This window comes from Sapajus apella, unplaced genomic scaffold, assembly GCF_009761245.1.
Source record: "Sapajus apella isolate SASKATOON/1434 unplaced genomic scaffold, GSC_monkey_1.0 scaffold69, whole genome shotgun sequence".
In the NCBI taxonomy this organism is placed as follows: domain Eukaryota; kingdom Metazoa; phylum Chordata; class Mammalia; order Primates; family Cebidae; genus Sapajus; species Sapajus apella.
In genome coordinates, this window is record NW_022437009.1 from 2,120,974 (window position 1) to 2,134,336 (window position 13,363).

General features: G+C 37.3%; 1 protein-coding gene across 2 annotated transcripts in view; it reads left to right on the plus strand.

Annotated features, from left to right (window-relative positions):
- Positions 1-13,363, plus strand: part of SPAG17 (sperm associated antigen 17) — a 251,280-nt gene that overhangs the window by 164,735 nt on the left and 73,182 nt on the right. For both annotated transcript variants that reach the window (XM_032249593.1, XM_032249592.1), the window contains exons 24-26: positions 3,393-3,506; positions 8,532-8,707; positions 12,087-12,204. In XM_032249593.1, coding sequence (XP_032105484.1) covers positions 3,393-3,506; positions 8,532-8,707; positions 12,087-12,204 — 408 coding nt within the window. The remainder of the gene's footprint in view (positions 1-3,392; positions 3,507-8,531; positions 8,708-12,086; positions 12,205-13,363) is intronic.

Consider the following 13,363-nt stretch of genomic DNA (forward strand, 5'->3'; position numbering starts at 1 on the left):
TTTTTTTTTTTTTTTTTTTTTTTTTTTTTTTTTTGGAGAAAAGTGATTTATTTAGGCAGAGAAAGAGAAAAAGGAGAGAGAAAAAGATGAGAGAGAGAAAGCTTCCATGAAGAATATGGAAAGGGACCCAAATATGGAATCCCGGAGAGGAAGGTAGCTTCCACACTGAGTGGAAGGAGACCACAGAGGGGGAAATCCCTGCTCTGGATTTTGTTTTATTTTGTTTTATAGACAGGTTCTTGCTTTGTTGCGGAGGCTAGAGTGCAGTGGCCCAATTATAGCTCATTACAGCCTTGAACTCCTGGGCTCTAGGGATACTCCCACCTCTGACTCTCAAGTAGCTGGGACTAAAGGCACATACAATCATGCCTGGATAACTTTTGTGTTTTTTTCTTTTTTCTCTGAGATGAAGTCTTGCTCTCTTGCCCAGGCTAGAGTGCAGTGACATGATCTCGGCTCACTGCAACCTTGACCTCCCGGTTCAAGCGATTCTCCTGCCTCAGCCTCCCAAGCAGCTGGGATAACAGGCACCTGCCATGATGACCGGCTAATTTTTGTATTTTTAGTAGAGTCGGGGTGTCAACATCTTGGCCAGGCTGATCTCAAACTCCTGACCTTGTGATCTACTTGCCTAGGCCTCCCAAAGTTTTGGAATTACAGGCGTGAGCCACCACAGCTGGCAACTTTTGTATTTTTTGTATAGATAGATTTTACCATGTTTCTTAGGCCTTTCTCAAACTCCTGGGCTCAAGTAAAGTGCTAGAATTATAGGTGTGAGCCACTGTGCCTGGCCTGCTCTGTTTTGAAATAATTTTTCACTTGATTTTCTAAGAAACTCATTTGAATTTCAAAAGTGACCATTTTCTCCTTCAAGTCATGTATGGATTATGAATGGTTTGGTTGGGAAAGTATATTTTTAAATTCTAGAAAGTGCTTTTTAAAATATCCTTATGTACTTAAAAAATTCAAGCGTTTTACTAACTCTTCTATTATTTATATTTTGCTGAGCATGTGTTCTGTTTGTTTAGTGTTTTCTTTTCTGATTCTCCTGTCTCTGTCCATTCCACTCCATTAAATGGCTTATTGCACATTCTTTTTCTCAAGTTTCTACCAATGCACTCTCTTATTAATAGTGCATGAAGATGCCAATGTTCCTGAACTGAACCCTAATGGATAGCAAGCATTCCTTTTTTGGTAGACTTTATTTTTCATAGCAGTTTTAGGTTCATGACAGAATTAAACAGAAGTTGCAGAAATTTCCCAGTACCCTTCTCCCATACAAGTGCACAACCTTCCCCACTATCAATGTTTCTCACATGGAGTGGTACATTTGTCACAGTCGATAAGCCTGCATTACGATCTCATTATCAGTCAGAATCCATAGTTTACGCTACTCTTGGTGTTGTGCATTCTATGGGTTTGAACAAAGGCATAATGGCATGTATCTACTATTATAGTATCATACAGAGTAGTTTCTCTGCCCTAAAAATCTGTGCTCTTACTATTCATGTCTCCCTCCTTCCTAACCCCTGATAATCACCCATTTTTTTTACTGTTTCTACAGTTTTGCTTTTAGTGTAATATCATATACTTGGAATTATATACTACATAGCCTTTTCAGATTGATTTTTTTCATTAGTAATATGCATTTCAGTTTCCTGCATGTCTTTTCTTGTCTTGATAATTTTTTTTTTTTGAGCACTGAATAATGTCACATTGTCTGGAGTACCACAATTTTATTTTCCCACTCACCTGCTGAAGGACATCTTGGTTGCCTCCAGCTTTTGGCAATTGTGAATAAACATACTACAAACATTCGTGTACCAGTTTGTGTGTGGACATAAGTTTTCAACTCCCTTGGATAAACACCAAGGAGTGTGATTTTTGGATTACATGTGACTTTGGATTACATTTTTGTATGTTTATGTTGGGAGAATCTACCAAACTGTCTTCCAAATTGGCTATACCATTTTGCATTCCCACCAGCAATGAATGAAAGTTGTTGTTGCTCTGTATCCTCACCGTTATTTGCTATTTCAGATTTTCTCCATTCTAAAAGGTGTCTAGTGGTATCTTGTTATAATCTGCATTATCCAGATAACAAACAATATTGAGCATCTTTCCATATGCTTATATGCCATTTGTATATCTTTTTTGATGAGGTGTCTGTTGAAGTTCCTTGCCTATTTTTTAAATCAGGTTTTTTCTTTTCTGGTTATTGAGCTTTAAGAATTCTTCATACATTTTGAGTAATGGTCATTTCACAGATACAGCTTTTGCAGAGTTCTCCAACTCTGTGGCTTCTCTTTTCATTCTCTTAAGGCATTATCTTTTGTTCAGTTGTTCATTTGAATTTCCCAGTCTAGAAGTTATCTTTGCGTGAGTTTGAATCAATGTTGCCCCATCTTTATTATCTGATAATAGAGGAAATGGTGAACTGGAAATAAAACAACAGGTCAGAAAATTCACAAATTCTTTATATATACCTTCAGATATGTGTTTTCTACTCATGATAGCAAAGAGATGGAATCAACCTAGATGCTTATCAGTGGTGGAGTGGATAAAGGAAGTGTGGTACATACACACTGTGGAATACTATGCAGCCACGAAAAACTAAAGCATGTCCTTGGCACCACATGGATGCAATGGAGGCCATTATCCTAAGCGAATTAACACAGGAACAGAAAACCAAATGCTGCATTTTCTCACTAATAAGTAGAATCTACACACTGAGCACACATGGGCATAAAGATGGGAATGATAGTCAGTGAGGCCTACTTAAGAGGGGAGGGTGGAAGAGGGTAAGAATAAAAAATTACCTATCAGGTACTACGCTCACTGACTGAGTGATGAAGTTTGTACACCACACCCCAGTGACATGCAGTTTACTCACGCAACAAACCTGCACATGTGCCCCCTACACCAAAAGATTGAGAAAAGAAAAAAAAAATGTGCCTTAACAATTTTGTTTCAAAATTATGTTTGACTGAAACAATTTTTAAAATGTTTTAAAATGTAAGAAGTTTAAATGTGAGAACTTAAGAACATGTTTTAAAATGTGGGGAAGCTGAGACTGAACTGATGGCTTTTAATTTCAAAAGCCATGTGGATGATCCGCCAGGCAAATAATCTGCTTATGGCTATGCCATCAACCTACTGATTTCCTCACTTCATTTCAACTTAAAGTCCTTACAACAACAGTTTCATGTTTTTATCTTTGTAATTCTACCCTACCTCTAAAAACCCTGAGTGCACGGCCAAGCTAAGTCAATTATTTTTAAGTTGATTGTGTTAAACCAGCTATGAACTCCATTCTCAGCCTTCCCACTGAGTCTTAGTTATACTTCTTTTGAATTAAATGAAAATGTTCTTGATTTGATTTTGTCTTTTAGAAGTATCAGACACAAAGAATAAAGCTTTCAGCAAGTTTGGATCTTTTTCTGCCACCTTAGAAAATGGAATCTGCCTCTCGATAAGTTACTATGGATCAAATGGAACGGCACCAGGTGAAATGAATACAACAGAAAGGATAAGTGTGCCTCACAGTCAAGGGTCCCTGCCACTGCCCATGCTCAGTCTGATCACTTGTCAATAACATATTATGATTTAATGCTCCTCATAGTTTTCCCTGCAGTGTGGGAATATAAGAGGGGTGTGTGTGTGTGTGTGTGTGTGTGTGTGTGTGTGTGTGTATGTGTGTGTATTCCTATATATGTGGGTATGCATATGTGTGTATACAAGTGTGTGTATATATATATATATATATATATATAATCTTTCATACATTGATACATATGAAATAAAAATGCTTTTATATAATCACATATACATATAAGATTACATGCGTGTGATATATATACATGTATGTATAGATGTATATGCACACATATATGCCAGTTATACTTGTTAGCTACCCCATAAAATTGAGCCTTTTAGTTGGGAGTAAGAGAAAGCATAACTTGCCAAGGAATCCTCTTGGCTTTCTATGGAATAATAGTTTTGTGAATCCTGTTATTTTTGAACTATTCAGTTTCCTTCAGGACATTAGCCTTAAAGAAGCTATCCAGTGGACATATTGAAAGACTTCTGTACCCCACTTTTTCCTTCCTTCCTTCCTTTCTTCCTTCCTTCCTTCCCCTCTCTCTCTTTCTTTCTTCTTTCTTTCTTAGACAGGACCTTGTTTGTCACTTAGACTGGAGTGCAGTGGCACAGCCATGCCTCACAGCAGCCTGAAACTCCTGAGCTCAAGCAATTCTCCTACCTCAGCCTCCTGAGTAATTGGGACTACAGGGACATGCCACCACACCTGGCTAATTATTTTTGGTAGAGATAAAGTCTTACTATGTTTCCCAAGCTGGTCTTGAACTCTTCTGCTCAAGTGATCTGCACACCTTGGTCTCCCAAAGTGCTGGGATTACAAATGTGAACCACTGCACCTGGCCTTCTACCCCATTTTCAATAAACAAGTCATCCAATTGGAAGTTATTTCTTTATAAACCATAAAGTAGGATGTGACTTTATCAAGAGCAAATTAGGAAATCTGTGGCTTCTTGTGCATTATAGAGAGATCTAACCACAACATATTGTTTAAGCATTATAAAATCAAAGGGTAAATGCCATGCTGTATGAGCTTAAAATCTTATATGTCAGTGTGGATCATAGTGATCCAATTACCTGCCTTTCTATGTAGCTTCTTTTTTGCAGAGATAAACTTTCCATGGATAATTACAATCTTATTTCTTACCTGTGCCAAATATCCTAGTACTCTCCTGAGTTTGATAGTCCATTAAATTTCTTAGTATTTTTGCTTTATTGGGGATTTTGTGTTTTAATTTTACTTTTGCCTTTGATTTGTTGTGAAACCAGCAGCTGAAGAAGTCATCTGATGCCTAACAAATTATATATTAAAATTCATTATCACTACGCAGTCACTAAAAATTCCTCTCTCTTCTTAATATAGGTTATCATTATTTTAGATTAAGATATTTCTACCCACTGTCGATTCTGTTGCTCCTATTCCTGAGTGATTTTCTTAATCTTGATTTAGTCCTTAAATTAATATGTAATCATTCCATTTTAAACAGATGTTCCTAATTTCAAGTTATAAATACGGCATTTGAAAATGTTTGTAGTGTAGATAATAGGTAATATTTCATATCTTATATGTTTTTTAAGAAGTTGAATGGAATGTATGTCTTTGTAAATAAATAAATAAATAAATATATATATATATACATACACACACACACACACACACACACGCACACACACATACATTTCCTAAGGATTCATATATAGCTGATATTTAAGAACTTTTTCTGCTAATGGCGAAACAAGTTTCCATTCCAGTTCTGCCCCTTTAATTGAGTATACACAACTAAACATAATTTAGTATCCTTTTGGACAAAGAAATAGTAGACAATACAGCTACTTTTTCTTTGTCCAAAAGGATACTAAGCTGAAATAGGCAAATTTCAATACAATTTGATACAAATGAAATAGGCAAAAGTTAAAGAAACCCAATCAAGTCTTGGGACACTGCTTTGCACCTTCTTGCTAGGAGGAATAGATCATTCTTGCCTCTTACTACATTTCAGAGCACCTGCTGAATATACCTAAAATTAAGAATCTTAATCAGGCCCCTACTTACATTTTATATGATTCTTTACCCAAACCTTGAATAACAACCGACCTGATCTATTTTCCCACAGAGAAGCATATCTTCCTATCCAATTATTTCTGTGCCTTTCATTTACTTGAATAAATTATGCCGTCTCTTACATCTGTCCATTTTCTCATGCTGTGTCACTGCTCAGAATACTTTCTCCTGCCATGTGCACCACCACTTTCAACAATTAAACTTCCTCCCATCCTGCAGGCCTCAGCGTAGAGGTTACTTGCTCTGAGAAATGCTTCCCAGAGTAAGTGGCAGTAGCATGCAAATTGGGTCTTTGGAGGTGAGTGAGAATTGCCTATGCAAAAAATTGAAGGAAGGGAATTCTAGATACCAGGAATAACATGTGTAAAAGTCCAGTAGTGTAAAAGCATAGAAAGGCTTTTCCACTTATGGAAAGGTGAACTGGTCAGTAGAGCCACAGTAGACTGTACAAAGACATTTTACAGTAGATAACATTCTTCTGGGTTCCTATGGCACTCAGTACTTCCTCTATCACGGACTGATCACACAGCTCTGTACCTGAGGGGTTCTCATCTGAACTACCCACAGATGAGAAGTCTGTCTCATCCATCATTGGCTGTCCATTTCATGATGCATAGTAGTAGGTACACAACAAATATTTGCTGAATATTAGTAAATGGAAGGGGATGAGAGGAGGGAATTTCCAGATGCCTGAAACTGAACACCATTGACTTGTTTATGTACTGTACCTTCTGTGGGTCAAGCAACTTGCTGGCACTGAGCCACTAAGATGAATTAAATCATGGTACATCCACACAAAGAACTCACTGTCTAATGGACATGGAAAACATATAAATGGAGTAACAATAACTGTCTTAGTGCTAGAAATTATACTTAAACAGAGTACTGAGAACAGTCAGCACATACTTCAGAGAAATTATAGTATTTGAGATGGGACTTTAGAGCTGAGTGGGAACTATCCAGGCACAGAAACAAGAAAGGGAATTCTAGAACTTAAGAACCATGTGTGTACACACACAATTGTGTCAAAACATGGCATCTTTACAGAAAGGTGAAAAGTTCAGTGTGGCTGCATGGAGGTAGGTGAAGACCAGATTGCAAAGAATGTTACGTGCCCAGCCTAGGCAGTGAGTGGAAGAGGACTTTAAGTAAGGGAGGTGACATGATCATATTTTACTTTAGGAGCATAATTTTAGTGGTAGTTTGGAGAGTACACTGAAGTGGTGGTATTGGAAGTGCTATGGAATCTGTTAACAAACTGCTGCAAAAGACCCAGCAAGCAATTATGGGATCCTGAAGAGGCATAATTTGGGAGGAAGTTCTTAGGCCTTGACAGCTAGCTGGATGTGTAGGATGAGTCAAAAAGAGTAAGTGCAAACGATCTCAGTGTCTAACTTGGGAAACAGGAGGATAATTGGTCATGGCATTAACTGAAATTGAGATTGTAGGAGGCTTAATCTGCTTGGGAGAAGAGAGACTTAATTGAGTTTGAAATGTTTCTAGCACCACAACTGGCAGAGGCCTTAAAAAAGCTAGAAATATAGGTCTGGAACTGAGAAGGAAGGTCATGCCTTGAGATGTTAATTTTGGAGTCATTAGCATGTAGATGACAATTGGAGCCCCAGTGGTGAATGAGCTCATCCAGATCTAATATATATAAGAAAGTTGCTCAGCCCTGGCTGTGTATCACAGTCACATGTAGTGTTTCACAAATATAAATACCTGGGTTTCATCTCCAGTAAGCCTGATTCAGTAGGTCAAGGTGGGGCCTGAGCATGTTTTTATTTTTTCTAATTTCATGAGTAATTATTACAGGCAAGCAGGGTTGAGAACATAATGAACCCTGCAACCTAAAAACATTTAGGGGATTAACCGAGTGTGGTGGCTCATGCCTGTAATCCCAGCACTTTGGAAGCCAAGGCGGGCGGGCAGATCACTTGAGGTCAGGAGTTCGAGACCAGCTTGGCCAACATGGTGAAACCCCATGTCTATTAAAAAAACCCCATGTCTAAAAAAAATTAACTGGGTGTGGTGGCAGGTGCCTGTAATCACAGCTACTTGGGAGCCCGAGGCATAAGAATCGCTTGAACCCGGGAGGAGGAAGTTGCAGTGAGCTGAGACTACGCCACTGCACTGCAGCCTGGGTGATGAAATTATACTCTGTCTCAATAATAATAATAAATAAAAACATTTAGGGGACTGTCAAAAGAGTCGGTAGAGGATATTGAGAAAAATAATTGACCGTAGAGGTAAGAGAGTCAGAGAACGTTTTTCTGGAACCCAGTGGAAAATAAAATTCATGACACACAGGATGCTTTAGAGCTCCTCACATAATTACTCCTAGCATCAGCTCTCCTTTTAGAATTCTGATAATCCTTTAAAATCCAGCAAATTTATCACACACAAGTTTCTTTTCTGAATTTTCTTGTTTGCACCATTTATTCTATTTCTATTTAATAGTCTTTATGTTTGGTTATTTATGCAGAATCTTATTTAGACTATTTTTACTCTGTAAGGATTTTTACATATTTTTAAATTATTTCCTGCTGCTCTAAACGTTTTATGTATAAGTAGAGCCTCTCAAATATTTCTCAAATAAATTAAGGTATAGTTACTGCTTTATCATTAAGGAGTTTACAGTGTAGATGGGAAGGGAAGAACATGAGAAATAATGACTCAGTGAAGCATATTCAAGTATTAAATACCTCAAATTTTCTAACTATAATCCTGATTTGCAGACCAACTTTGTTACTCCTGGAATCTATCCAACTGATAAATCATACTTAGCATTTTTGAGATGTAAATGTTATTTCACAAAGATATCAAATATGAATATTGAAATCTATTTCATTTTTACTTTTTCTGTTTATAGAAGATAAAGATCCTGATTTAGAAACAATATTGAATATCCCTTCAGCACTCACTCCAACAGTGGTCCCTGTTATAGTGACTGTTCCTCAGAGCAAAGCTAAAGGGAAAATAAAAGGCAAAGACAAACCCAAAGAATCCCTTAAAGAAGAAGAGCACCCAAAAGAAGAAGAGAAAAAGGTAAGCGAACCTTGCTGTAGATTCCATAGATTCCAAAACTCTGTTTCTGCTTCAGTGTTAACATTTTTAAAATCGTGACTTACATCAATAGTGTTATTATAGTGCATACGTTTTATTATACAGATACATTAATGTCCCTTGTATTCTCAGGTTTGAATAGACAAGAAAGATTTGGACACAAAAGTTGGGTTTCCACTCAAGGAGACACATTGACATACATAAGTTGTCTCAGGACATTCATTCTAAGTTTAGGAAAACTTAGTTCAACCTTTTTTTCCATTCTGTTTCTTGGGTTTTCTTTGCTTTCGGTTTTTCAAGTTTCTGCCATTCCTTATTTTTAAAACTTTTTTTTTTAGCTCCATTGAGATAAATAACAATTGGAAGAAAAATATATTTAAACAACGGAAACAGTTTCATTTGGTTAAGTTGGTCTTGCACATTGATGTGCTAAGAATCTGACAAGACTAACAGCCCACCTTTGATTAAAAAGTAGTCCACCTTTTACCCCTGTCTTCATCATAGTGTACACACACACACACACATACATACATACACACACTTTGACTCTAAACATTTTCCTTAATAGAACAAAGATCAAAAGAGGGTTCTGCTTTTACACAGTTGGTGGGAGTGTAAATTAGTTCAACCATTGTGGAAGACAGTGTTGCAATTCCTCAAGAATCTAGAACAAGAAATACCATTTGATCCAGCAATCCCATTACTGAGTGTATACCCAAAGGATAATACATCATTCTACTATAAAGACCCCTCCAGCCTGGGTAACAAGAGCGAAACTCCGTCTCAAAAAAAAAAAGAAAAAAAAAAAAAAAAAGACCCATGCACACATATATTTATTGCAGCACTATTTACAATAGCAAAGACTTGGAACCAACCCCAAATGCCCATCAATGATAGACTGGATAAAGAAAATGGGGTACACATATACCATGGAATACTACGCAGCCATAAAAAAGAATGAGTTCATGTTTTTTGTGGGCACATGGATGAAACTAGAAGCCATCATTCTCAGCAAACTAACACAGGAACAGAAAACCAAACACCACATGTTCTCACTCATAAGTGGGAGTTGAACAATGAGAACACATGGACATAGGGAGGGGAACTTCATACACTGGGGCCTGTTGAGGGGCTAGGGGTAAGGGGAGGGATAGCATTAGGACAAATTCCTAATGCATGTGGGGCTTAAAACCTGCATGTCAAGTTGATAGGCGCAGCAAACCACCATAGCACATGTATACCTATGTAACAAACCTGCACGTTCTGCACATGTATCCCAGAACTTAAAGTAAAATAAAAAAATTGTTTAAAAAGGGGGTTCTAAAAGAGGGACCACAGGGAAACTACTGGTTAAGTCTTGACTATTGGTAGTTACTACTAAAAATGTGTACAGTGTACAAATAATCAACTTACTACAAGATAAAAATATATTTAAAAGTACCCAAGAAGCTGGGTTTCAGACTCTGGCCTTTTAAAAATTATGAGGTTTAAATATGACATTGCCTCTGTACCATATTTACATAGTTACACTAGATAAAATTTCTCATGCCAGGCAACTTGATTCTTGTTAAGTAAAAATGTTCAAGTGTTAAAATAACTCCAGGTAATTCATTTAAAATTAATTTGGCCAAAGGCATCTTGCTAGCAAACCAATTCATTCAACATTTTTAAAATGAATGATAATGGAAGGGTGAAGGATGATAAATGGTTTTGTGTGTGATGATAGACTTGACATGGCAGGTTTGCATCTTTGAGCATTTTTGTTCATTTTACAGAATCTCATAAGCATTTTTCTCTTATTTTTGCTTCGTGTTTTTAATTTATTTTTAGCTAATTATTTATATATTTTTCCTCTATTACTGACAAAGAAAATGCTGAACAACCTCAATGTTCAACAATAGAAGACTAGTTAGAAAAAAACAAATATCCAGCAATTGGGTACCAGTGGAGTGATTTTGGTGGCTAACAAAAGAGAATCAATTGGAAAAATTGAAATGGTCATCATTATGGATTGTTTGAAAGTTATCAAGTAAATTTCATTCTTGAGTGCATATAACCAAACAAGGGATTTAGGCATAGCTGACATAAAATTAATTAGGATTTTAAAGTAAACACACCCAAACCCTCATTAATTACAAATAACTTCATAATTGTCTTTTGTTTTTATTTTATTACTTTTATTAGCTACAAAAGCAATATGTGCTCATTATAGAAAACAAAGGACAGATATCCTAATAGCATAATATCTCTAGCATCCAAATTGTAAGAATACATCAAGAAATGTGGTGGAGATGTTGGTCTTTCATATACTTTTTCTGTATTAGTTTAGGCTGCTATAAAAAATAAATAAATAAATAAATAAATAACCTTAGACTGGGTGGTTTATAAACAATCAAAAGTTATTGCTCACAGTTCAAGAGGCTGTGAAGTCCAATATCAAGGTATTAGCAGATTTGATGTCTGATGAGAGCCTGTTTCTCTATTTTACCTTCCTTTATTTTATTTAAGATGGGGTTCTTGGTCTGTCACTCAGGCTGGAGTGTGGTGATGTGGTCATAACTCACTGCAGCCTCACATCCCTGGGCTCAAGAAGTTGTCCTACCTCAGCATTTCCAGTAGCTGGAACTACAGGCATGCACCATCAAACCTGGCTAATTCTTTAAATTTTTAAAGAGACTGGATCTCATTATGTTGCCCTGGCTGGTTTCTAACTCCTTGCCTCAGGTGATCTTCCGAACTTAATCTTTCAAGTAGCTGGAATTGCACCCGCAAACCACCACGCCCAGCTGTTCCTCAGACAGATGGTGCCTTCAATGTGTACTCACATGGCAGCAGAGGTAGAAGCAAAGGTGTTCCCATCAACCTCTTCTTTAAAAGCACGAATCTCGTTCGTGAGAGTGGAGCCCTCATGACTTAATCACTTCCTAAATGGCCCTACCTTTTAACACTGTCACAGTGGGTATTAGGTTTCAACATATGAGTTTGGGTGGGGGACACCAACATTCAGATGCCAGCACTGCCCTTACACTTATATATCTAAGCAGAGGCATCTTTCAAGGCCTACTTCAAGCCCCAATTATTCCGCAAGTCCTTTCCCAATTGTTCTTATTAACTTTCACTATATCTCTATTTTCTGAGAAAAGATGTGTCAACTATTGTTACTGCCATTTGTCTCACCTGTCTATGTGCCAGTCTTCAAATAGAATATAAATTGCAAAACCACAGAGACGCATGCATCCTTGCAGGGTCCACGGAGCTCTGCACATGTCTTCAGCACTCAGCACATCCTTGCTTAGTCAAAATAAATAATAGCTCATTTAGAAAATGACAACCGATTATTCACATGCTAAATTATTTACAGGAAGAAGTAGAACCAGAACCTGTTTTACAAGAGACTTTTGATGTTCCCACCTTCCAAAGCCTAAATGTGTCTTGCCCCAGTGGGCTCCTGTTGACTTTCATTGCGCAAGAATCTACAGGTGTGTGCTATATGGGGTAGGGTGGGGAAGCAGGGAGCAAAATGTCATCTCGAAAACAGTTAAATCACCACTGGTAATTGTGTATTTTCTTACCAGTTAAACATATGTCTTGTTGATGATGAACAATGGGCCATTTTCACATTTTTTAGCATTTACTATGGCCAAGCACTGTCTAAATACTTAGTATACATTTCAAAAATACAAATATTATGAGCTGGATACTAACTACTATATTTTACCAAATAAGGAAATTGAGGTTTCAGGAGGCTCAGTTACTTGCCCAAGATCACTTGACTCCCAAGTGGCAGAGCTGAAATACCATTCTCAACCCGATGATGACAAAGACAGTGCTCTTAAAGACTTGTGTGTACCCCTACATTCTTGCCTCTGCAGAGGTGCAGCATGTTGCTGGTCTGACCAAACCAAATGATGCTGGACACAAAGTACATAGAGATAGATGTGGATTAACTGAGTTAAGAAAACCAAGTCTTTATTTCCATGTATCAGTATATAATTTTATAGTGTGTTATCTCTATTGGTTCTGTACATGGCTCCTAACTTCTTCAGCTGAGTAAATAAGTACAAGTAAGATTTCTTTAATTAACCTGATGTGACATCTGCATTTGTAACTGAATTTGATTATCATTTAAACAGAAACTCACTGTCGCAGTAGAAGTAGGAGATGCAGCAAAGCAGGCACTGAACTGGGACTGGAGTTCTAAAGCTGACCCTGATGCCAACGACTGACGTGGCCCTTTTCAGTTACTTAGGATCTTAGGGCTGTGTGTTCTCGCCTGATAACTGTTACATCAGTGGAACTTTACATTTTCGCAGCTTCATATCCTCTTTCATGTAATCCCCTTATGTATACCACATTTGAAAAGTGTATCTGTCAGAGAAAAAGGCTACACTCATTTAAAAATAATTTAATGCTTTATTTACTTGCCAGCCCCCTCCCCACAAAAAAAAAACAGAAACTAAATGTTGAAGTTAAATTTTGCTTCTCCTTAGGCATTCTGAATTATTAAAAATAGCCCATGGACCCTGTTCCATTCCCAAGGGTCCCTAGTGGTCCAGGTTTTCCCACCGTGCTGGATGGTCACTAAGTGTCTTCCAGTCTAAGACCTATGAGTGTATGCAAAGACATGTTGCTTTCAAA